Here is a 26,742-nt window from a genome sequence, read left to right as displayed (position 1 = left end):
CCCCAGTATCCCATGTGTTCCCCTGAGCACCTAGGAGTACTTTCTGAGTGTGTAGCCTCTGAGTTTTGCTGGACGTGGCCCCAAAACAAAAGATATTTTTTAAATAAGCGATTTTTTCTAACAGAGTGATTAATATAACATAGTTCTAATAAATATTTGCTAAAACTAACCATTTACTACACATTATCTTATACATTCTAGAAATGTAATTTTTTTCACCTGAACTTCATATCCTTTCCATTTTCTTCTGCTACTATTATTGACATAATAATACAAGATGGAGTCTTGAATACACTATATCAGGATAGTGATACCTTAAAAAATTGTACATTATGTAATATTGAACATCATGTATTTTGCAATGTGCCCATATGGTGTTTCAGAATTTTCCTCCTTTTATCACTAGAAGACACACTATTACTAACTAATATCATCTCTCAAGGGAAACTATGTCCCCTGCTTGGTTTTGTAATAGATCTTCCTGGGCATGTTAGGGAAATATATTTCACATGATAATATTTTATCCTGCATGTTCAGTTGTAACCAAAGCCACTCCCAACATATTTGTATATATTCTGTTTGGGCCTCACCTTCCTTCAGGATCCATCACACATCTTCCCAAAGTGCAGGTACAAGGGTATTCATCGTGAAGCATCCCAAGATTATGCCCCAGCTGATGTGCCATTTTGCTTGCAACTATAATTAAGTCAGGTAAAAAATCCTGATAGAAGAGAATATATATTTTATAATAATAATATATAATAATCATAATGCCATGGTGACATACAACAATACATATGCTTTGAACTGGGGGCTTGGAGACCTGTTTCTAATTTCTGAATAAACTACTCTGTGTAGCATAGCAACAGTTTAGCTGAGACACTATAGAAACTCATAACAAGATTGATATCTTCAAAAATTTGAGAGGGCATAGACACAATTACCTCACACTAACACACTTCAGTTTCTCTTTATTATGAATTTAGATAAACAAAAGATCTTTTGAATATTTCTAAATCCAATATCTAAATTATCAATTATTTTTATGACAGTATAGTCATTATTGTATTTATATAAAGAATTTTTTATATAAGTAGATAAAATTATTAAGTTAATATTCTATAAAGCAAATCTGATTGATTCCTACATACTAGATATTTAGAGGTAAAGTAAGATATATCAGGCTTATCTTTTCAATTAATAGCCATATTGTGCCTACAATTCTATGCAACTATTATAGAAAGAGTCTGAAGGGGAAACTATTTTAATAAATAAAATCTAAGTTAACTTTTAATTTTTTTAGAACTTCCTGTCATTTTTATTCCTTTAATGTTAAGAGCTAGCTTTCAAATACAGGTAGAGGTAGATATTAAATTACTGTCAAAGTAAAGCAAGCCTAACTTGGTGACTTTTGTTCTACTCATAGGAAGTTTTTAAAGTGTTCTGAATGAGTTGTAATGTTCTAATTGGGAATTGGTAAATGTTTGTATTAGATTTAATTCAAGGAAAATGATATTACTAATGTGCTATAATATATAATCACATAAAATCAATATAGAATGCCACGTAGTAATTTAAGAAGTACTAGTATTTTAGTTTAAGTATAATAACAACTAGATAGAGACACTAGAGAAAGTGTTAGAATTGGTATTTTCAAGAATTATAAAATTACATAGACAGTATTTGCTAACTTAGTAAATTCCTGAAAATGTGTTAGATAAATAAGTAAAGACAAGAGTTTATAGATGTCAATAACTTTCTAAAAAATAGATTCAAGTGTTTCTTGATTTGAAGTGAATTTTTTTATTTCTCAGTACAAAGACAATTATACTCATATGTCAAATCAGTCACTAAATTTTCTATACATTGCATAGCTACTTTTAATATGTAAAAGAACATTATTACTTTTGGTTCCTACATACTATATTCTTTAAAACTCTAAACTTCACTGCTTTACTTTCACTATTCATTTGTTAGTACTATAAAATGTTTCTTTTTCCATTTATTAAAGGAAATATAGCAATTTTATCATCAGCAGGGACACATAAAAAAGGGTATTCATGCTCAATTTCAATAGACACAGAAAGTTGTGGAAATTTGATTCTAAATGTTTGATTATGTAATGCAAATAAGTCATGACCTACCTTAACAACACTGGAGGAATAATAGGGTAGGCACATACCCTCTGGAAAAGAAGTTCCTTGTGTATGAGTGTTGATCCACTTACCACTGTAAACAAGATGCAAATGCAAGTTCAATAGAAGACACAAATTTAATTAGCACAAAAATGGGTAAATCCATACAATGTTGGTGCCTTAGCTACCAACGTTTGCTTTTTCCCCTAGGGTTTTAAAATTTAGGATGATCTTACTTGTTATAAAGCTATATTTAAATGTGTGGTGTAGCACTATAGCACTGTACTCCCATTGTTCATCGAGTTGCTCAAGCGGGCCCAGTAACATCTCCAATATGAGACTTGTTACTGTGTTTGGCATATTGAATACGTCAAGGGTAGCTTGCCAGGCTTTGCCATGCAGGCGAGATACTCTCAGTTGCTTGCCGGGCTCTCTGAGAGGAACGGAGGAACTGAACCCGTGTCAGCCGGATCAACCACGTGCAAGGCAAACATCCTTCCACTGTGCTATATTTGAGACAAAAGGGGAAATGTCTATGCACTCCTATTAAATTATAAAAACAAAGAAACAAACAAAAGCACATCTTTCTAAAAATCCCCTAAAAATACATTTTACTTTGATTTATCCTACTTTCACTTTTGGGGTAAAAATTACTTTAAAAATATAAAAGGTGTTTAGAGAGGGAAATGCATCATTGTAAATAGATTCAGTATCACAATTAATTAGTTGCATTAGAAAATATTCAAAAATTTTAATCAACTGAAGAAATCTGTTGAGGATTCTGTCACCTATAATTAAATATTCAACATTGTGTAAAAATAGAATTGTCCCAAAAATTAATTGTAAAAGTGTGCTATTTAAGATATATAAATTTTATAGGCTTTTGAAAAACACTCGAAGCTGTTTAAAAGAGCTACCACAAATAAATTTTCATACCTGGAGTGTAATAAAGAAGATTCAGATGCAAGAAAGGTGGTTAGACTATATTATACCTTTCAGTTTTTAATTTTTTTTATCAAGAATCAAATTCCACATCTTTCTGTACTCTAAATGTTTCTATACATTTATGTCTCAGTTCGTAACTAAGCATCTTAGAGATCTGGTATCCCTAGACTTTGGATACTTGGGAAAAACTACCTATGGAGATGAAACACTAGTAAAAAAAAGCCAATTTTATTATAAATTTTGTTCATGTTCATTTAAAATTAATATCAGAAATTTGAAAAGTCTTATCATTTCTAAGTTTATGTAACTGTATACAAGAACCCATCACATAAGAAGTCTAACAAATATTGCCCAGCTGAACCTAAAGTAGCATTTCTCTTGCTTCACTTGGAGAAACTGCTACTCATAATTTAAGAAACATTCATGGCAGCAAAGGCTTGGATTAGGGCTTTAGACATGTACTGTTTAGAACATTTCAAAATTAGTTCACTGGTATTTTAAATACATGTCTAGAGAATACACTAATCAGTTTAATCTTTCTTGCTACGAATGTTCTGGTGATGTTTACCTTACTACCTTCAATTTTTTTGCAGCTTTCTGCAAAAAATTATGACTCTACAAATATGTCATAATTATTCTCCTGTAGACATCTACTATTAGCCACCCGGGAGATGGAAATAAGAAATGATGTTACTTAGGAGGTCAGGTTCACTGTCATCAATCTACTAAAAATTGTTCCTAACTTCACATAGTCTTTGGAAATTTTGGGCTCAGAGTGATGGTTAACATTTAGAAAGCACAATTTTCAGACTCTGTTTCTAGTTATTAGGAGAAACAAATACTACAGGTAACAAAGTAGTATTATTCTTATGTTGTAGTCCATTCCCCACCACCATCAGGACCATCACTCTCCCTCCCCATCATCATCCCCAACCCCTTTAAAGGGGATATGAACCAGCGGGGCTATAAACATAATTGGATTAAGCTCATGAACTCATGTTTGCTAAGCAGGACCATGTAAGCTACTGAATTATCTTCTTGGACCTGTTATATAGTAGTCTTAAAGACAAACTAACAGTTGCTGTTGCTCCAAAAGTGTTCCCCCACCCATTAGAATTTTAGGATAAGAGGACTATTTGAAAGTTCAGGTTGAAGTCAGTTTTGCCTACAATTTTCTATTTTCTAGTAGGCTAAATAGGGTATTAAGTACTGTGAGTGATAAAAGTGATTTTAGTAATTAATGATTTATTATTTGTTATAATTCCAAGACTTTTGGAATTTTAAAACAACAACAGCATTCATTAATCAGATCAGTTATCTGTCTTCTTTAATGGAAAAGAAGATGCACTCCAAAGGTAGGTCACTGGATGGGAAAACTTTAATGAGGAAAAACTTGCAGAGAATGAGGTTATTTCTTCGAGAAATGTAGGTTTGGGTAGATTATTGGAATGACTGAGCATGAAAGTCTAGGGGTATTGTGTTGGACACTGATAAATAAAATAGTTTCTAAAGCTATTTCAATTACTTAATAAAATTTAAAACCCTGCCTAGAAGGATTAGAATATATATGTTTCTATTCTTCTGATTGCTTCTCCCAGAAGGGAGCTTAAAATGAGGCCCCCATAACCATGCCACCAGCCTCCGCTCCACTGTTTTCACTTGGGGCGCCCGAGAGGGGGTGGGTGAGAGCCCTCCCTACCCCAAGGGACCCAGCCCTGGCAGTTATCCTCCACTACCAACTGCCGCCACGCTCCAGGCCACTTTCCACATGCTTGGGTTGAGCTTCACATATGAGTGAACATATTTCTGGACCACGCGGCCATGAAAGACACATCATAAGACACTCCCTACCCATTTTTCATAATTACTACAACATATTTGATGGGGTTCAGACAGTAGGAAACAAATCATAGAGAGAAATCATAGAGATATATATATATATGCATATACATATATATATACATATGCATATGTATCTCACTGAATCACTGTATCGCTGTCATCCCATTGATCTTCAATTTACTCAAGTGGGCGCTAGTAACAGCTCTATTCCTTCCAGCCCTGAGATTTTAGCAGCCTCTTCTTACTCGTCTTTTCCCAATGATTGGAGTCTCTTTCAAGGTCAGGGGAATGAGACCTATTGTCATTACTGTATTTGCATGTTGAATACACCATGGGGAGCTTGCCAGGCTCTGCCCATGCGGGTGGGATACTCTCAGTAGTTTGCCAGACTCTCCAAGAGGCATAAATAAGAAGGAAGTGTATTATAATATGTCGCGTGGCTGCAAAGCAGTTCAGAAAGCAGCCTGGAGCATGGCGGTGGTTGGGCAGTGGAGGTTGGCTGCCGGGGCTGGGTCCCTTGGGGTGGGGATGGCTCTCATCCCCCACAGCTTGGCACGGAGTCTAGTGGCATGGTTCTGGGGGCCTCCTTTTATACTCCCGTTTGGGAGGAGCATCCATGAGTTCTGGAGGATGGCCAATGAGGAGATTATCTGGTGCCGGTAGGGTGTGGCTTGTGGGTGTGATCCCTGAGTCACCAGAGACTGGGGGAAGCAGGCAGAGGATCTCTGTTTCCATCCTGTTGAGTCCAGAATCCAAGGTCACACAGTTCCTCATTATCTGGGTTCTGTTGACTTCATTCATGTGTGAGGCTCGTCCTCAGCGTCTGGAAAGTGGCCTGGAGAGTGTCAGTGGTTGGGCAGTGGAGGTCAGCTGCATTTCGGAGAGCCCATCAAGCTACCGAGAATATCCTGCCCGCATGAGCAGAGCCTGGCAAGCTACTCATGATGTATTCTATATGCCAAAAGCAGTAATTTATTACTCATTCCCCTGACCCTGAAAGAGGCTCCAATACCGTTGGGAAAGACAAGGAAGGTGAGGCTGCTAAAATCTCAGGGTTGGGATGAACGGAGACATTACTGTGCCCACTAGAGTAAATCAATGAACAATGAGATGAAAGTGATACAGTGATACAGTGATTCTAGAATTAACCATCAATAAGAGAATATTATTTAAAATTTTTTCCGAGATTTTTTTTGCATCGCTAGATACAATATGTATCTCTATATACTATATGAAACTGATAGCTTAAAAAGTTTTCACATTGTCCTTTTTATTTTTCAAAATTTACCTGCCTAAGGCATAGGAGAAGATAGTTACATACCTGAGCAACAGAACATGGTCAAAATTCTTCCTTTTTTTAAGGGACATTTCTTGCCAAGTTGAAAACTGTAATAAGGTATTTTCTATATTTGGATATATTTCTATTTTATCTTCATTTGTCCATATTTCAAGGCCAACTAATGTCACATGAATGTCCAAAGTTTTATAAATCTGCTCAAAAGAAGAAATGTTTTTCACAAAATCATGTTTAAGATTGACCGCATGGAAGGTAAATGCCCTTCCCACTGTGCTATCACGCCAGCACAATGGGAGGACAGTGCTATAGTGCTACGTTTTAGGAGGATTCTTAGTATATCTTTTGCATTAAAATAATTTCAATGTGTAAGATATAGAAGTAAAAGTATCCATTTTTATTTTATAAATAACTTTACTGAAACAGTATCCTGGGTCAATCATCTTGATAGGGACAAAGTTCAGAATTTATCCAGAATAAAAGATTTATAAAAACTCTTAAATTGCAACTAACCTGAAAATTTTAATTTACTGAAAATGGAACAATTGAAATTCTCTTTATTCAATTTTTTTACTTTAGACCATTGGTTGATTATTTGGCAGATTGAAAAGTTAATATTGACTTTTAAAGTTCTGATATGTTTCATCAGTTTTGTTTTTTTAATCATTTTATGTTCTAATAAATCTTACTGGCAATTATTTAAAATTTGTTTTTAAAATTGTATCATATAAGATTTATCACTCACTTTCATTTATAAATACCTATTTAATAGTTTCTTTGATTCAATTATAAAAGAAGACAGAATTTGTGAAAATATTTGGAGAATTATGTGTAAAGATCTTTGTATTATATTAATTTTTTATTTTACAAAACAAATATACTCTACATTGCAAAAAACTGAATAATAATAAGGTTCAAAGAGACAGCATTGGGATATGTTGCTTGCCTTACACATGGTCGACCTTGAAGTGTTTAGTTATCATGGTTAATAGACAAACTTTCATGAAAAAAAATCTGATTCTTCTTTACAATAGAATACTTCACAACTAAGTAAATTAGTAAACCCTTGTGAAGTTATGGGGCTGGAGAGATAGTAAAAGGGTTAATCATTTGCCTTGCACACAATTGATCCCAGTTTTGTCCCTGGCATGACATCTGGTTTCTCAGGCACTTCCAAGAGTCATCCCTGAGCACAGAGTCCAAATTCCCAAAAGTATTAAAAATAGCTCTCACGAACTTAGACTTTTAGTCAAATAATGACTTCCATCTATAATGGAGTTTGTGATGACCATTACTTTTGTCCCTGACCTTATCCCTTATCATGCAGGAAGCCTGATGAGTCAAACCAAATAGAGACCTTTTTGTTTATTTGCTGGTTTTTTTTTTTTTGAATTGAGGCACTTTTAAAGCCTCAACATTTTTTTCCCTTTTTGGGTAACATGCGGTTACTCTTGGCTTTGTACTCAAGAATTACTCCTGGTTGTGCTCAAGGAACTATATGGGATGCTGGGAATCAAACCCGGGTTGGTCGTGTGCAAGGAACATACCCTACCCGCTGTGCTATCACTCCAGCCCCCTTGAGCTTCAACATTTATAGGTGGATTTTCATTTAAATTTAAAGTTGTGTGCAGGTGCAGATGTAAACAAAAAGTAACATCCTTTGGAAATATTAGTTTTTAATGTGAATGTACCCTGTAACATAAAGCTATGCTTTATTAATGGAATGCTTGGATGGTTTTGGTTACACACACTTGAAAGGTTAAGAGTACACATAACCTTTATATTGAGAAATTATTTTGAAAATTCTGACATAAAAGGAATGGAAATATAATAAAATTAAAATGAGACAGAATGAAGTGAAATGATGACTATGGATTCTGTTGAGCAAAGTGTCAGTGAGAAGTGGTATAATGGGGCAACTCAGGATATTTAGACTATTACTTTTTGTTTTCATGTGTCTTCCCAGCCTAAACAACAATTTATAGTAAATCTTATTTATGTACAACAACTAAATATTATGTTTACTTTCAAGCTGGATAGGAGGGGAGTGAGGGAGAGAGATACACACATTTATTTAAAGAAATTGGAATATAGTTAAAAAACTAGAGACAGACAAATTATCCTTCTCTTTATAAATTAGTAGTTACCGACATAGAGGTGATGTTTTATCATTTACTTTATGCCCTAAATTAAAGGAGCTACAGTAATTTAGAGATCAACATATAAAAGATGTGTACAAGTCATAATGCTGTCCTTTGAAAATATAATTCTAGCTTTGATAAATTAATCGTTTTAGTGAATCTTGTTTTTATTGAATCACAGTTACAAGGTTGTTCATGATTTTTTTGGCTTTTTAACCCCCAGCGAAGCTCAGGGGTTACTCCTGTTCTTTGTTCGGAATCACTCCTGGCGGTGCTCAGGGAACCATATGGGATGTCGAGGATAGAATCTGGGTTGGCTGTGTGCAAGGCAAATGCTCTACCTGCTGTACTGTCGCTCCGGCCCCCCTAGTGGAGCTTAGTGAAACATTGTCATTGATTTCTGTGCTATAATTTCTGAAAGTTTCTCTTCTATGTAAGGTCAATGGGACAGTGATTTAAAATAGAGGATTTGATTTGTGTATGATGGATAGGCAAATTGTGGAAAATCTTGTAAATAGTGACCAGCATCTGTAAGCTATTTAAATATTAAATGCTGTTATCTTGTAAATCAAAGATTAAGAACTGTAGTTAATTCATTGCTATAAATTTTTCAACAAAATTTTGCTACTTGGTTAACTTGCGAATGGTTTGTGATTTGAGTTAAATCAATATCAGAATTGAAACATAAATTCATCAAAAATCTATTGTGAAATATTTTAGCAATTAAAAAAACCTAATGAACATTAGTTCGGAGTGCATTAAGGGAGTAATTACATGTCCTTATTAAGTAAATACTTTTAGTTTGATTTGGACTACCAAATCTTACCATATTGACAAAATTGATCATTCCCCATACTCGATTCCTTAGTTTACTGTGAGGATAATTATTCCTGTGATACTGGAAATAGAAATATATCAACATTAGTAACAAACAATAAATAAAATAGAACAAAACACTTCGTACATGTGAGATCTTAAAAAAATTACTGACTTTTTCAAACATCTAAAATCTCAGCAACATACACAAAAGCACATTTCTTTTTACATAAAATTGCTAAGCAAAATGGTTTCTTTAAACATTCTTCAATTTAGCATCCTTAATGTCCCTTTTTTTGTATTACCTTACAATACACAGATGGACTATGCTGTTAGCTGTTCCTTAGAAATCATAACTATCACTATGATGAAAAAAACTTATTTAAAATCATTGTATGACAAACAACTGCAACTTTAGCAAATGTATCGGTCCTGTGTCAATGGTGACAGCAAATTGAGGAATATACATGAAGAATCACCAAGAAGTCTAATATATGCTGAAGACAGGCAAGAACCTTTCTCTAGGAAAAAGACCAAGAAAGCAAAACCCTTTCCTTGCCCCAGCCTTTAATCTTGTCTTAAGAACAGATTTTTATTTGATCTTTCTGGATCTTTTTTCTTAGTACTATCACTATAGACCTGATAAAAATGTATCTGATAATAGTAAGTATATTGTAGGCATAAATGTTTATTACTAGATTTCTTAAATATACTTTTTAAAATTATGCCCTTTCTGAATCCTGAGACTATCTACCATTACATTTATTTATTTATTCTTTTCTTTCACTGTTTAATTATTTTTACATACCTGGCTAAGGACTTACTCCTAAATTCATAATCAGGGATTACTCCAGGTGGTACTTGAGATCATTTAACTACACAAGTGCCAGACCTCTGTACTATATCTCTGGATGATTCTCCTTTCCTTCAAGAGTCTAAACAGAGATGACATTAGATTAGCTTTAATCTCCTATTTTACCCACTCCTCAATATAGTCCTTGTTAGTTTAACTGTAAAATAAGCTGAACTTTTTTTTTGAGAAGTTCATCAGTGTACTCTTAATTGTTAAATCACTAATAATTTTTTTCTCACCTTTCTAGATATTGATAATTTTCTCAGTCACAAATCACAAAATCACAACCATCCTGTTATTCGTCGATTGCCTCAAGCAGGCCCCAGTAACGTCTCCTTTGTCCTAACCCTGAGACTTTTTTAAAAAGTGCCACATTCAAGGCTCTTTCAGAGTTAGGAGAATGAGACTCTTGATTGTTACTGGTATTTGGCATATTGGGTATGCCACGGGGAGTTTGCCAGACTCTGCCATGTGGGCAGGTTACATTCGGTAGCCTGCCAGTTTGTCCAAAGTAGGAATGAGATAAGATGTCGCGCGGCCGCAAATGCGGCCGCGCACTTCTGGGAACTGAATTTTATAGTCTCTGAGTCTTGGCCATTGATGGGATTACACGGTGCCAGGGGGCCAGTTGGTGGGTGTGACCCCCGCCTACTGGAATTTGGAGGATCTTGGTGGAGGATGCTCAGCCCCGATCTGAGTAGGCTTGGAGATCTCAGCCCCGGGACCTGCGTGTCTTTCTTTCTCTGCTGGTACCTTCATGTGTGCGGAGAGTGGTCTCAGCATGGTGGTGGCTGGTTCTCAGTAAAAATATTTTTTTACTCAGGATAGGGAGATAGTTCAAAAGACTGGAACATATGTTTTGTATAGGTAATTTTTAAATAATTTTAAAGTTACTTTCAATTGATGGTTTTAAAATATGTAATTGCTATGTCCATCTCTTTTCTATGTTTATGCTTCTTGGTTGTGTTGTTTTTGGTTTGGAGCCACACCTAGCGGGGTCCAGAGACTTTATATGATGGTGAGGTTGAAGAATGCTTTAGAAGAATGCAAGACAAGCATCTTACCCTTTATACTATCTCTTCAGCCCTTCTGAATCTACTCTTAATAAATTCTTTTAATTTTTAAAATATTTTGCCAACTATTAATTTGAATTTTGAAAAATAAGTAAACTAAAGGATATTCTATCAAGAATGATACATATATTTATAATTTTGGATTTATTTATTTATTGTTGAATATTTTCCTCATTGACCAAAATTTTCGGGTATAAGGAAGCTAAAAACTATCTTTTCCAGCAGTCCTGACACTTTTTGTTGTACATGTTTTTAGTTAAGTTGGTAAACTGTGTAATGAGGACTATCACTTAATTGAAGGAAGAAAACTAAAATAGTGGAGTCCTCCAGAATGAAAGACCTCCTTTGCACATTCTTTTTTTTTTCTTTCTGGGTCACACTTGGCGATGCACAGAGGTTACTCCTGGCTCTGCACTCAGGAGTTACTCCTGGCAGTGCTCAGGGAACCATATGGGATTCTGGGAATCGAACTGAGGTCGGCCACGTGCAAGGCAAACGCCCTACCCATTGTGCTATCTCTCCAGCCCCTCCTTTGCACATTCTTGAATATTCATTTACTATATTCTTTTGCTGCTTAGGTAGTAAATTTCTGCTTTTCTATAGATTAGTTAATTTTGGCATTTTGGTGAGCAGAATATATGAAGCCAATGAGTTGTATATAGAAAGGTCGAGCTAATCATGAGAAAGAAGTAAGATGCATATAAAATATTTCATGCCAATCCCAGTAAGAGAATGACTAGATCTTTAACCACTTTAAATTCTAGGAATTTAACCACAGAACAAATGACAGTGGATGTTTGTTTTATCTAATGTCAGAATATAGAGGATTCTGGTCACAGCTGGCTGTATTAGTGAGAACTGTCCCAGTGTATGAGCCATTTTATATATGGAACTGAGTAAAGGATAGAATCTGAGTTTCATAGCTATACCACTTCATTAATTATCTACAATTAATTCTTGAAGAGATTTTCCTCATTTTTATTTAATTAGTAAACTCTTCCTCATATATTTAGTTGTATCTTTTATTATAAAATGTCTATGGACATTTTGCCTTCATAGTGTACGATGTTTCCAAACAGTTTTTCTATGCAAAGAAGTTTTCATATTTCTACATGTCAATAACATATACTATTCTAATATAATTAACATATAATTCTAACATCTGCATGGCCCAATTTAGATTTTTTTTTTGCTTTTCCAATGCATAATATTTTTCTGTTCATGGTCAGGCAGAAAGAGAACTTCCTTTGTATTAGTCAGCCTAGCCTAACAGGTTCTCTTTCCAGGGTGGGGCAGTTCTTCATGGCTTTGGGCATTATGCAGCATATTATAGTGCAATCTGAATATGTGGATCATCAAATCTTTGACTTTTACTTATTGTTATGACATTATCTTCTTCATTTCTGTTAGTTGGAGATATGCTATGTTTTGATTTTGTCTCAATTATAGGTTGAATATGTATTCCTTTTGTTTGTTTTTTTGGGGGGTGGCATACCCAATGGCTTTTAAAGCTTGTCTCTAGCTCTGTGTTCCAGGATTTATTTTGGAGGTCCTTGGAGGACTATGTAGTATCAGGAGTGGGGCCAAGGCCTTCTGCATACAAAGCATGTGCTCACCCCACTGATTTATCTCCCTGCTCCTATATTCAATTTTTATAGATTTAGCATTCTAATATTTTGTGGGGTATAGGGCCCACAAATTGCACTTAGGAGAATGCAAGGGCTCCCCTTGGTGATTCTCAGTCAACCATGCTAACAGTTGAATATGAGGATCGAAGTATGTGGTACTGTTTGGGTTCTGTGATGCTGGAGATTAACTGGACCATCCCAGGGATGCTCAGAGTTCACCATGGTCATAGTCTGCAGTCAGGGCCCTCCAAAGCTGTACTCATTGATGCCTGAGGGATCATATAGTGCCAAGGGATCTGTTTAGGGTTGGCAACATGCAAAGCATTCACCTTATCCCCTGTACTCTCTTCTTGGTATCACCCATATGTTTTTCAAAGGAGCAAAGGGTTCTATTTTGGCTTAATCTACTATACTAAAGAAAAATCTAATTTATTATATAAGTCATCTTGGGAATACTGAAAACAAAACTTTGAGACTATATGGAATCATTAAAATTCTTTGTTCATAATTCTTTGTTAGAATCAACCACAATATTATAAAGATGAAGAGTAATTTCATCTTTAAACTTACCAAATTCATATCAGCAACAATGAATAGTTCAACAAACTTTTCTTTATTGATATTCTGAAAATTTAATTAAAGTGTAGTTAATATTTGACATATTGATATTTCATAATGTATTCTAGGTATGAGATGGTATTTTGATACAGGAAGATGTGGTACAGAAGTAGATATAATAGTTCTAGGAATAGACCTAAACAAAATCTGCTTGCTCTTTATATGACTCAGTATTTAATATTTTACTAAATCCCAAAATATACAATGAATTTGATTTTTGTTTTCAGTTTCATGTATTGAGTTAAATGTGTATTTTGCAAGTATAAGCCTAAGGGATACTGTTCTCAGATTTGACAATGTTCAATAATTACACTTTCGCTTTAACTCTTTTGGGGATTAAGTAATCATTTAAAAGTTCATTTATTCAAACAAAAACTATCCACTTGGTGTTTCATCTACTGGTCATTGGATGTGTACATAATGAGTACTCACAGAGCTTAAAGACTAACATCTGTAGGAGTTTAGAAGGCATCAACTAGCTATGTAGAAAAGCCTAAAACACAGAGAATACTCATCATGTAATCACCAAGGTTAAATTTTAACTTGTTACTCTCGGAATTTTCCATAGCAATTTGAACACTCGGCCAAATTAAAGGGGAAAAAGAAAATAATCTAGATTGTTATAAATATCCTTAGTCAATAACAGGGGAGACAAGGGGACAGTTTTCTAGACACTGTGAATTTCCAGACATGGTAAATTTCATGATTCACAGTGAAAGCCCTACTGCTGTGTAACTATTGAGGGTTGGTAGCATCAAAGTTTTCTTTCCCCGTTCCCCCATTAATTTTTATAGATGGATTCTCTGGGTTTAGAAAAAAAATAAAAGACAGGCCAGGGGTTTGTTTAATAATTTGAGGCTGTGACAGCTTCGTCCTCAAAGATCCTTCCCTACTGCATTCTCTTGCTCTGATTAGGCCAGAGTCGAAGTTTAAGAACACTTTTGCACTGATAAGGACCATAGGCCCTTAAACAGACAGTACCAACTAGTGTAAACTGCAATAGAACCCATTAGACCTCTAGCCTCCTAGCACTTTATTGCCATATTATAAACACACCCCTGATGGCAATCCTCCACCATCTTCTGTACATGAGACGTATGTTTACTGTATGTTCCTCAATTGTGCATGTTCAATGATCTCCCTTGTGAATGCATCTGAGTTTATTGAAAATCTGCTATAATATGTATTAGTTGTTATGTCACTCTATCTCTGTTGGACTTAAATACCTTATTTTGAATTCAATATGACCAGTGCTGGTGAACAGCTAGTAAACATTCTTTTCAACTTAAGTTGTTTCATTGCTATTAAAGCCTCTCTTTTCTGTTCAGTTGTTTCTGCAATGTTCCTAATATGATGGTAGGTAGATTCTTTCTTGAAATAGATAGCAAAACTGAGATTTACTCTGGGGAAACTTTCTATATAGTTTCAACAATAAAATTTTGATATGTCAGCTTTAAAAATAATAAAGAGCAAAGACTCAGCAAATACTCCATCACAAACATAATCACATTAAAGATCTTAGAGGAAATAGAAGCATTTCACTTGAGGTAAAAAAATTTTAAAATGAAACACTCACGGCCATTTTGGGATCTTCAGTTGATTTAGTATTGTTCTCTAGAACAGCTGTTGTGGTAAAATTCGGCTCTGTACAAGAATAATTGGCAGAAAACTTCACCCTTGGATTATATTTTAATATCAAATGTTCTCCATCCTCTGAATATTTCACTGGCTTAATGAGGTACCTGTGATCATTTATCCTGAAGAAACCCCTGTAGAAATTAAATATATATATATATATATACATATATATATACAAAGTTTATTCCATTTTACTGGAGCGATAGCACAGCGGGTAGGGCGTTCGCCTTACACGCGGCCAACATGGCCGACCCGAGTTCGATTCCTCCGCCCCTCTCGGAGAGCCCAGCAAGCTACCGAGAGTATTCGATATGCCAGACACAGTAACAACAAAGTCTCCAATGGAGACGTTACTGGGCCTGCTCGAGCAAATCGACGATCAACGGGAGGGCCTTTATTTATTTATTATTTATTACTGCTGTATAAGTACATGATATTATTCTATTGTATTAGTATTGATTTTGCCATCTTAAGGAATGAAAAGTTAAGGTCAAGCTTTGTGATCATGCAACCAGGTATACTAAGTGATAAGCACTGTAGCACTGTCCTCCCGTTGTTCATCGATTTGCTCGAGCGGGCCCAGTAACATCTCCATTGTGAGACTTGTTGTTACTGTGTTTGGAATATTGAACATGTCACGGCTAGCTTGCCAGGCTTTGCCGTGCGGCGAAATACTCTCGGTAGCTTGCCAGGCTCTCCGAGAGGGGCGGAGGAATTGAACCTGCCTCAGCCATACCGGCTGTGCTCAAGGCAAATACCCTACCACTGTGCTATCTCTCCAGCCCACTGAGTGATAAAAAGTGATAAAAAATTAAATAACATGTGACAACTGGTCTCAGTAACAATAAATTAATTTGTGTCAATTTATGTGAATTTTTTATATGTTCACCAGCGTAATAACTACTTGAAAATATGTAGAGTAGCAATTACCCTCTGGGGTTGAATCCTCTGGGATGCAAACCCTCTGGGATGTGAATACCTGAAAAGCATAAACTCTTGCAATTGTGTATTTCCTTTTTTTTTGTATGTGTGAATTTTTGCAACCATCATGCAGCTAATAGAAAATTACGTGGTAATTTTTTCACTAACTGGGTTCTCCTCTTGGAGAATTGAAGTTACTCACATTTTAAATAAAAACTTTCTAGTTACTACTTATTTTGACCCTTTGCCTCTCTGTGTTTTCCTCTGTCCTTGAACCCAACACCTAATGATGACTGATATAGTTATTAATTTTGACCTTCTGGCATATAGAGAATGTAACAGTCTGATTTTGTAAAAAATTGTCCATCATTGAAATGTGGGAATTCACAAGATAAGAATTCAGTAGGTGTGTATTTTGGATCACTAATACAATGAGTGCTCAAGTGTAGTTTCTAATTTTATTGTCTTGATCTCTAACAAGTCAAATTACAAATTTTTCAGTATATATAATAAACAACTTGTTTTCAGAGATCTGGGTATATAATAAACAACTTGTTTTCAGAGATCTCTAACAAGTCAAATTACAAATTTTTCAGTATATATAATAAACAACTTGTTTTCAGAGATCTGGGTGTTAGAGACATGTTGACTTTTTTTTTTTGGTCAAAATGACCATAAAATATAGGCAGAAGTGGATACTGACACCAATAATATATAATAGAGTTTTTCATCATACGTTTCTCTATACTAGACTTTTAAAAAATATTGAAGCTAATGTCCTTGGAGATCCACAGATAAAAATCAAAATATACATAGAAAGAAATTAGGGGGGTACCTCAGACCATCACATGTGCTGATGCTGGCTGAAGAATCATGTTCATGTACAATTGTCCCTTGGTAAAAGCAATGATCCTAAAACAGATTTTAAAAGGCTGATGGTATAAATGAACATATTTATGTTATTTTCTATTATTCCTAATAAATATTATTTCAGTGTAACAAATAATGCTTATATTCATTCAAGTTTTATTTAATTCTTTACCAATTTGGAAAATTGAGGAACTATTTTATAGAGTTTTTTTTAATTTCACAATTTCTTTTATAGAGCAATAGAGGATTTAGAATTCTTTTATAAGAATACCTAAAGGAAACCATATGAAGTGCTGGGGAATTAAACTTGGGTTGACTGCATGCAACCCTCTGGTCTGAATATAAATATATAAATATTCTTTCCTGAAAAATTTAGGAGCATATTAGTCTATGATACTAGACTCAAAAATGTGACACTTTTCTTTAAAATTAAACTTTTATTTGGGGCTGGAGAGATAGCACAGCGGGTAGGGCTTGCATGCAGCCAACCCGGGTTTGATTCCCAGCATCCCGTATGGTCCCCTGAGCACTGCCAGGAGTAACTCCTGAGTGCAGAACCAGGAGTAACCCCTGTGCATCGCCGGGTATGACCCAAAAAGAAAAAAATCTCTTTCATTCAATCTAAAATATCTACCATACTAAACAATGTTGGTGCATCATGACCATAAAATAGGATGTGAATCATAGGAGAATCAAAGAGATTGTGGTTTTAAGATTGCTTCATATACTTAGGTTTTATCTATTTTGTTTGATTATGTAGAAGGGAGTTTGGTAAAGAAATGCATTAACAATCATTGATTTTCTTGTTAGGCAGAAATCAATACACTTTGGGGGTCAAAGGATCATATTTTCTATTCCTGGATCACTGTGTGAAAGTAATTGATGCAGTGTTTATTTCTGTTGTTACACTTTTTGAAGCTGCTTGTAAATTAGAATTGAGCTTCAAAATAGCACAGGAAATAATAGTTTTAGAAAAGATAATGTCCCCTAGATTACCATAATCTCAGGATGCCTGGTGATCATCTCTCCATTTGGGGAGTATAATGTTTCACTATAATTTGAGGAGAGGAACTCCCTAAAAAAGAAGGTAAAAAGATATTGATACTTATTCATTGTAAAAAGTTAACAGATAAAGCCACTTAGGTTTGGGAGAAGTCTTAAGGTAACTTTCATATTGTAACAAGGTTATTTTATGCTCAAAGTTGTTGAGCTAAATCAGTCTTATTTACATAAAAATCCATTTGATCTAGATTGGCTATTTGGTAGACAGTAGGAGTGACATAAAAATATTATGGTTTTAATTTAACAACATCAAAAACATAAAGAAAATATTTCAAGATATTTTGCCTTAAATACCATAATTCACACAAGAATTTTGTCACATATATAAATGATTCATATTATGTACCATGTATTTATGTGTTAATACTTAATGTGTTAATATTAATATATATGCTAATATGTAATGCATGATTCATATTATGTATATTTAAGCTAAAATTAGACAAAAGTAACATGTATTAGTTATAATAAATTAGTAAACTTAGAAAAGAACAAAATAAATTATCCTAAAATTCTACAATAGAGAGAAACACTGCTATTAACATGTAATTTTTCTTTGTTTGTTTTTTGGGTCACACCAGTAATGCTGATATTTTGGGACTAGTTGCTCTTGGCTTGGTGTTTAGGGGATACTCCTAGTAGTGTTTGGAATGTAATGTGGTGCCCAATATTACACCTTGACTCCAGACATGCAAAACATGTGAAATAGTCCTTTGAGATATCTCCTTTATACAATATTGCATATCACAAAAATTGAGTGCTTGTACCTTATCTAAAGTGAGAGTCTTTTACAAAAAAACACCCCTAGTAATCACTACTAAGATAAATAAGAAAACCTACAAAGAAATAGCAGCACATCCTCTGTCTGTGAATCAGAAGGATTCCAATTTTAAAAAGATAATCTTACTAAAACCTCTATACAAATTTAATGCAGGCCTTATAAAAATTCCTGTAATATATTTTAGAGACATAAGCAAAATGCTGTTGAAATTTACATGAGTAATAATTCACCCAAATAGTCAAACAATCCAAAGAAAGACGAATATGGATGATTTCTCCTTGCTCAGCATCAAACCACACTCTAAAGTGTTAGAAATCAAGTTGAGTACTGGAATAAAGATGAGCATTTAGATTAATGAAATAGAATTAAAAGCCCAGAGACAAATTCTTAGGTATACATACAACAAATCTTTGATAAAAGAAAAAGGAGTATGAACCAGATCAAGGAAAACTTCAATAAATGATGTCAGGAAAACTCGTCTGTGATGTGTTTAAAAAAAAAAAGTGCCCATATCCTATCTCACACCAATCACAAAAGTCAATTCAAAATAAATTTGTGATCTCCATATAACATCTAAATTCAAAAGTCGCATTGAGGAAAACACAGGCAGAACTCTTCATGACATTGAATATATAGACTGCTTCAGTCACTGTCACTGTCCTCCCTTGTTCATCGATTTTATCGAGCAGGCACCAGTAACGTCTCCATGGTGAGACTTGTTACTATTTTTTTTTTGCATATTGATTACATCATGGGTAGCTTGCCAGGCTTTGCCGTGCTGGTGGAATATTCTCAGTAGCTTGCCGGGCTCTCTGAGAGGAGTGGACGAATCAAACCCTGGCTGGAGTGATAGCACAGTGGGTAGGGCGTTTGCTTTGCATGCTGCGGACCCGGGTTCGATTCCTAGCATCCCATATGGTCCCTTGAGCACTGCCAGGAGTAATTCCTGAGTGCAGAGCCAGGAGTAACCTCTGTGCATTCCTGGGTGTGACCCAAAAAGAAAAAAAAACTTCTTCAGTAACTCAATGAAACTGATCATGTAATTGAAGTAAAGATGAACAAATGCAATTACATCAAACTAAGAATTTTCTGCACCATAAGAGAAATCATGCATAGAATGAAAAGACTACTCCAAAGATTGGGAGAAAATGTTTGCCTACTACTTATCTCACAAAGATAAATAAAGCACTTTTACAATCAACAACAAAAATAAACTATCCCATCAAAAATGGGGAAAAGAGAGAGACACTTTCTCAAAAAGACATACATACAGATGAAGATGACCAATAGTTATCTGAAAATATTCTCTGTATTACGTATCATCAGAGAAGTGCAAATCAAAATACTATCATCTCACACCAGTAAGATTGGCATATATCACTTGATCACTTGACTTCCCATTAATCATTGATTTGCTCGAGTGGGTGCCACTAATGTCTCCATTTGTCCCTGTCACATGCTAGTGTAGCACAATGGCGCCTGTTCGTTCTAGGAACATAAAGAACCTCAAACCGGTAGTTTAAGATCTTGACGAAGAAGTCTGATCATCTGGTAGGGGGGCGGGCACATGGTCTTTTGATGTCCCCTGGAATCCAGTCGATAACGGCTCTAGTCCAGTGGTCTTCTCCAAATCTCATTACATATCCAGCCCATTTGATTTTCAACACCTTGGCAAATGAGACAGCGTCCCTGAGTCTTGACCGTCGACTGAGGTCGGAACTCCGGATTCTTTCTCTCATTTGAGTGAAACGCAATACTCCAAGCATGGATCTTTCGATTGCTCTTTGGGAGACCCGAATAGCGTTCTCATTCTGTTTTTGTAGGGCCCAGGTCTCTGAGATGTGTGCTAATGCAGAAAGAACAGTGGAATCGAAGAAATGTGCCCAGAGCCAGAGGTTCTTCATCCTCTTAGTTATTTCTTTGATGCTCTTGAAGGCATTCCAAACCGCTCTCTTCCTCCTGTGTAACTCAGATGCCAGGTCATTCGTCATGTTGGCTTCTTGAGCTAGGTACACAGAACTGTTGCATTCGGAGATGTTCATTCCATTGAGAGTGAATGGAACGTCAGGAACGAGACTGTTTCTCATAAACATTGTCTTTGTGAGATTCAGCTGTAGTCCGACCTTTCCACACTCTCGGTCGAAGTTGGTCAGCATTTGTGCCACTTGGCTAATGTTTGGTGTTATTAGAACGATGCCATCAGCAAAGCGGAGGTGGTGTAGTTGCCAACCGTCTTTCTTTACTCCCATTCCTTCCCATTCTAGTCGTTGCATGACGTTCTTGAGGGTGGTACTGAAGAGTTTTGGTGAGATAGTATCACCCTGACGAACCCCTCTCTTGACATGGATGATCACTTCTTTGTAGAATGATGAGATCCTGGTAGTGAATCTGTAATACAGCTCATGGAGGATCCTGATGTATTGAGTTTGAATGCCCTGATTGGCTAGGGGTTCAATGACCGCTTCCATCTCAACAGAATCAAAGGCCTTCTTTAGTCAATGAACGTTAGACAGAGCGGCATCTTGAACACCTGAGAAACCTCAATGAGCTTGGTTATCGTGTGGATATGGTTGATAGTGCTGAATTCTTTGACATATATGAAATAAAACAAAAACAACCAGAGTTAGGGTTGGAGAGGTAGTACAACTGGTAAGGCACTTGCCTTACCACAATTGACTGGGATTCATTCAGCAGCATCTCAACCCAGAGCACCACCAGGAGTGATTCTTGAGCGCAGAACTCATGGTAGCCCCTAAGCATTGCAGAGTGTGGCAACAAAATAAAACAGAAACCAAACAAAAAAACAATAACCAATGTGGTGCAGATGTGAGAATAAAGGAACCTTCACCCTCTAGTGGTGGGAATATCAGCTGTTTAATTTCTTTGCAGTACAATAGATATTTCTTGATATACATACATATATATATATAAACCTTCTATATGACTCAAAATTCCACTTCTAGTTATGTATCCAGGGTCCAAAATTTTATTCCGTAGAAAAATTTGACTTTTCTATGTTCATTTCAACAATATTTAGAGTAGTCAAGATCTAGGGAAAAAAACAGTCTCCAATAACAGATGATGGATAAAGAAACTGTAGTATAAAAATGCAATGAAATACTACCTGGCCATAAGAATAATTGAAATGAATTAATTTGGCATCATAATAATCTAACTGAACTATAACATGTTATGTAAGTTCATCTAGAAAGACTGTCACTTAATGATCTCTTTCATATGTGAGAAATAAAGGAATATTGACTCCAATATTGACTCTATGGTCCTCTAGAGGTCTGATTTCTGAGCACAGAGTCAACATTAAGTCCTGAGCCCTGCTGGCTGTGGCCTCCAAATAAAAAATAAATAATCAACAGAGTTATAATGAATTAAATAGTGCAAGTAGCCAAAGAATGCATGAAGACCAGAGGAACACAAAGTCAAACAGAAATTAAGTGTAAAGTTGACTGTTAATGAAAGAAAAATCAGAATGTTAGATCATCAGAATTAATTTAAAAATAAGAGACCATTCCTATAAATCTTATAAGTGATATATTTTAAATGTAAAGAAACAAAGTTTGGGGTAAATGAATAAAAATCAGTAAATTATGTAAATTGTGGAGAAATACCACAGCAGGTAGGGTATTTGCCTTGCATGTGGCCAACCAGGGTTCAATTCCTCTGCTCCTCTCAGAGAACCCTACAAGCTACCAAGAGTATCCCGCCCACATCACAAAGCCTGGCAAGCTCCCCGGGGCATATTAAAAAAACAGTAACAACGAGTCTCACAATGGAGATGTTACTGGTGCCCGCTCGAGCAAATCGATGAACAACAGGAGGACTGTTCTACAGATATTAGATATATAAAAAATGAGCAAAACTGTGGCTATCTCAAAGAGATAGAAAAAAATGCCTGTCTTCAAAAACTCTTGAGCTTATTCACCAACGTGGCTTGGTGCATGCCTCCGGCAACCACAAGCAAACATCCGAGCTTGCAAAGCAGTGCAGGGATGAGATAAAGGAAGCTCTCAAAGAGAGAATAGCAGCAGTGCTGGTAGATGCAGCAGAAGCCCGGAGAAGCATTCGCAATACCCGCCTGTCCTTCACCAACTACAAGACCAAGATGACTGCCCTCTGACATCCTGATGGATCTATCACATCTTCTAGATGGGCAATGGAGAAGATTATCCATGACTTCTACTCAGATCTCTTCAATAGCCTGTCCGCCTGCCCACATACCAAATTCCACAGGATTGATATGTCGTACATAAAGTTCTCCCTTCCAAAATCCAACATGCCATTTCGTCAGTAAAGAACAGCACTTGGCCCAGACAAGGTCAGACCTGAACATCTGAAGAACCTGTCATTTGTACTCATCAATACACTGGCTCAGCTATTCACATGGTACCTGTCCGAATGCAAGGTTCCGTTCCAGTGGAAAACCAGCAGGACTGTACTACTGTACAAGAAGGGAGACATCTATGACATCGGCAACTATCACCCGATCTGCTTGTTGTCTGTCGTCTACAAGCTGTTCACTCGAGTCATCCTGAATAGGATTGGCAGAACACTAGATGAAGGACAAGTATGCTAGCAAGCTGGGTTCCGCAAAGGATTCATCATGATCGACCATATCCACACGATAACCCAGCTCATTGAGGTTTCTCAGGAATTCAAGATGCCGCTCTGTCTAATGTTCATTGATTTAAAGAAGGCCTTTGATTCTGTTGAGATGGAAGCGGTCATTGAACCCCTAGCCAATCAGGGCATTCAAACTCAATACATCAGGATCCTCCATGAGCTGTATTACAGATTCACTACCAGGATCTCACCATTCTACAAAGAAGTGATCATCCATGTCAAGAGAGGGGTTCGTCAGGGTGATACCATCTCACCAAAACTCTTCAGTACCACCCTCAAGAACGTCATGAATGACTAGAATGGGAAGGAATGGGAGTAAAGAAAGACGGTTGGCAACTACACCACCTCCGCTTTGCTGATGGCATCGTTCTAATAACACCAAACATTAGCCAAGTGGCACAAATGCTGACCAACTTCGACCGTGAGTGTGGAAAGGTCGGACTACAGCTGAATCTCACAAAGACAATGTTTATGAGAAACAGTCTCGTTCCTGACGTTCCATTCACTCTCAATGGAATGACCATCTCCGAATGCAACAGTTCTGTGTACCTAGCTCAAGAAGCCAACATGACGAATGACCTGGCATCTGAGTTACACAGGAGGAAGAGAGCGGTTTGGAATGCCTTCAAGTGTGTCAAAGAAATAACTAAGAGGACGAAGAACCTCTGGCTCTGGGCACATTTCTTCGATTCCACTGTTCTTTCTGCATTAGCACACATCTCAGAGACCTGGGCCCTACAAAAACAGAATGAGAATGCTATTCGGGTCTCCCAAAGAGCAATTGAAAGATCCATGCTTGGAGTATTGCGTTTCACTCAAATGAGAGAAAGAATCCAGAGTTCCGACCTCAGTCGACGGTCAAGACTCAGGGACCCTGTCTCATTTGCCAAGGTATTGAAAATCAGATGGGCTGGTCAGGTAATGAGATTTGGAGATAACCGCTGGACAAGAGCCATTACCCACTGTATTCCATGGGACGTCAAACGACGGCGTGGCCGCCCACCTACAAGATGATCAAACTTCTTCATCAAGACCCTCAACAATCGGTTTGAGGCTCTTCATGTTCCTATAACAAGAAGACGCCATTGGGCTATACTAGCATGCGACAGGGATGGATGCAGACGTTACTGGCACCCGCTTGAGCAGATCGATGAGTAACGGGAAGTCAAGTGATAAATGATAAAATCTGTATTAATATCAGGGAAAGAAGACTTCCAGAAGAGAATTCCACAGGAAATAATTTTGAAAGAACTGATTTATAGAAGCAGTAGAAAACAATCTGAATAGGGCCTAATTGCCTAACAGTTTCTGACAACATGAATGAATATTTGCATATTTTTAAAAATATTTCACAGTTTTATTTATTTTTTGCTTTTTTTGTGACACACAGAGGTCTTCAAGCTTTAGTCCTGGCTCTGCAGTCTATCGAATGCGTTATAGAATGGGTAACAGAAAATAAACCCAAGTTGGCCTCATGCAAGGCAAGTGTCCTTCAGGCTGTATTGTGGCACTGGTACCAAATAATATTTATAGCTGAGAGCAGATATTCCAAAATTTAGATTTTTTTAGACTCTCAGAAGTTGAAACAATCTCTAGACCAGAAAAGTAAAATTAGAATATCTATATTACCCTGCCAATCACTTTGACGTTAATGTTTCTTTAGAATGCTCCAGCAAACAACTGTGAAATATTCTTATAAGTGAAATATTCTTATAAGTGAAGATGGCATTTTTAGCAAGTTAGAACATATATTTTGTTATAAAAATTGCAATTAATGTAGCAATGACATAATACAATTGAACTCTAAACAAAAATATAATTGAAGGAGAAAATTTTGACAGAGATTATATTTAAAAATCTCTCAGTTTTCTGAAGGGATGCAATTCGATCATTGTATAACTGAAAGTCAAGCACAAAAATTTGTAAGTCTATAACTGTACCTCATGGTGTTTCACTAATAAAAGTTTTTTAAAAAGTCTCTGGTTTCACACTCAAATTATCCATAAAAGATTAAACATGTTTTAATGTGATTGTTAATATTATAATGTATCTTTGCAATGCTTCTAATTAACATTTGAAAACACAGCTTTATATACTTAGAAAAGATAAGATATTGCATAAAAAGGTAAAAATAAACATTCAACAATAGAATGATGAGTTAATAAAAGATGATTGAATGAACAAGTGAAATAGACAAACAATAGTGACAATTAAAACAGAAAATTTTATATCAAATGTTCAATTGAAATCCAAGCACGAAAATTTGTAAGTCTACAACTGTACCTCCTGGTGTCTCACTAATAAAAATTAAAAAAAAAATAAAGAGGATGAAATCTTGCCAATAAAAAAAAGTTCGATAATTTTGATTGATCAAGAAAAAGAAAGAGGTATCAAAATCTCAAATTAAGAAATTATAGTGGAGTCAAAACTAAAGATACTATGAACATCAAGATAATAAGAACACTTATTACTATAAAGCACTCTATGTCAGGGACTGGAGCAATAGTATAGCTGGTAGAGCATTTGCCTTGCACATCTCTGACCCTGGTGTAATCTCTGACTTCCCGTATGGTTCCTTGAACACTACCAGTAGTAATTTCTGAGTGCAGAGCCATGCCAGGTGAACAGAAATAGCAAAAAAAAAAAAAAAAAAAAAAAAAAAAAAAAAGGGAAGCACTCTATGCCAAAAAATATTTAAACACTAGGTAACATAAACATTTTTCACCTCAAAATTACAATTTAAAAATAATTGAGCAAAATAGAAAATCTAAATAACTCTCTGTGAGTAAAGATTAACCATTAATAAATAACAAAAATACTGGAGCTGGAGAGGTAGTACAGAAGGTAAGATTCTTGCCTTGCATGTCCCCAACCTGAATATGGTCCTCATGGAATGATTCCTGGGCAAAGGGACATGAGTAAGCCCTGAGCTCAGTTGTTTGCTTTTGTTTTTAAGTTATTAACTGTTAGTAGATTTACAATAGTAAAGCAAAGATGACCTAGTCAATGTTTGCACTGGATGAATAAACAGTCTGATTCAACATGTTGGACCTATGAAGATTTGCTTTTTATTCCTAATACCTGATCAAATAAGTACCCTGGATGTTTATAACTTTAGTCAAAAAAAATTATAGGGTAAATACAAAACAAAGTAGTTGTCTTATGGCTGAGTAATACTCCGTTGCATACCATCGTTTCTTCATCCAGTTTCCTATTCTTGGACACACTTTAATTACAGATTTTAATTATTGTGAATAGAACCGCAAGGAACAGAGGGGTGCAAATGTCTTTTCTCCATTTTATTTTTGGGCCCTTGGAAAGTATTCTAAATAATAAAAGATAAAACCATGCAATTTGCTGCTATCAAAATAGATATGAAAAGTATAACACTTGTCAGCTAAAGAGAATGACACAGATCTCTCTCATGTAAGTGATAAAGAAACACTTATATGTTGGAGGCAAGAGAGTTGGAGAGAGGAGAGAGCAG

The 26,742-nt window shown here is 35.8% G+C and overlaps 1 protein-coding gene across 1 annotated transcript in view; it reads right to left on the bottom strand.

Annotated features, from left to right (window-relative positions):
- The window catches only part of ADAM7 (ADAM metallopeptidase domain 7), a 64,952-nt gene that overhangs the window by 29,646 nt on the left and 8,564 nt on the right, over positions 1–26,742 (bottom strand). Inside the window, exons 4-11 of the mRNA XM_056118823.1 lie at positions 17,771–17,849; positions 16,740–16,816; positions 14,922–15,114; positions 13,298–13,351; positions 9,184–9,255; positions 6,244–6,413; positions 2,145–2,229; positions 591–721 (exon numbers count right to left, since the gene is read on the bottom strand). Of these exons, the coding sequence (XP_055974798.1) occupies positions 591–721; positions 2,145–2,229; positions 6,244–6,413; positions 9,184–9,255; positions 13,298–13,351; positions 14,922–15,114; positions 16,740–16,816; positions 17,771–17,849 (861 nt within the window). The remainder of the gene's footprint in view (positions 1–590; positions 722–2,144; positions 2,230–6,243; positions 6,414–9,183; positions 9,256–13,297; positions 13,352–14,921; positions 15,115–16,739; positions 16,817–17,770; positions 17,850–26,742) is intronic.

Source organism: Sorex fumeus, unplaced genomic scaffold, assembly GCF_029834395.1.
Source record: "Sorex fumeus unplaced genomic scaffold, SorFum_2.1 ptg000039l, whole genome shotgun sequence".
Taxonomy (NCBI): Eukaryota; Metazoa; Chordata; class Mammalia; order Eulipotyphla; family Soricidae; genus Sorex; species Sorex fumeus.
The sequence above is the reverse complement of the archived record's forward strand: the minus strand, read 5'-3'. Positions and strand labels throughout refer to the sequence as shown.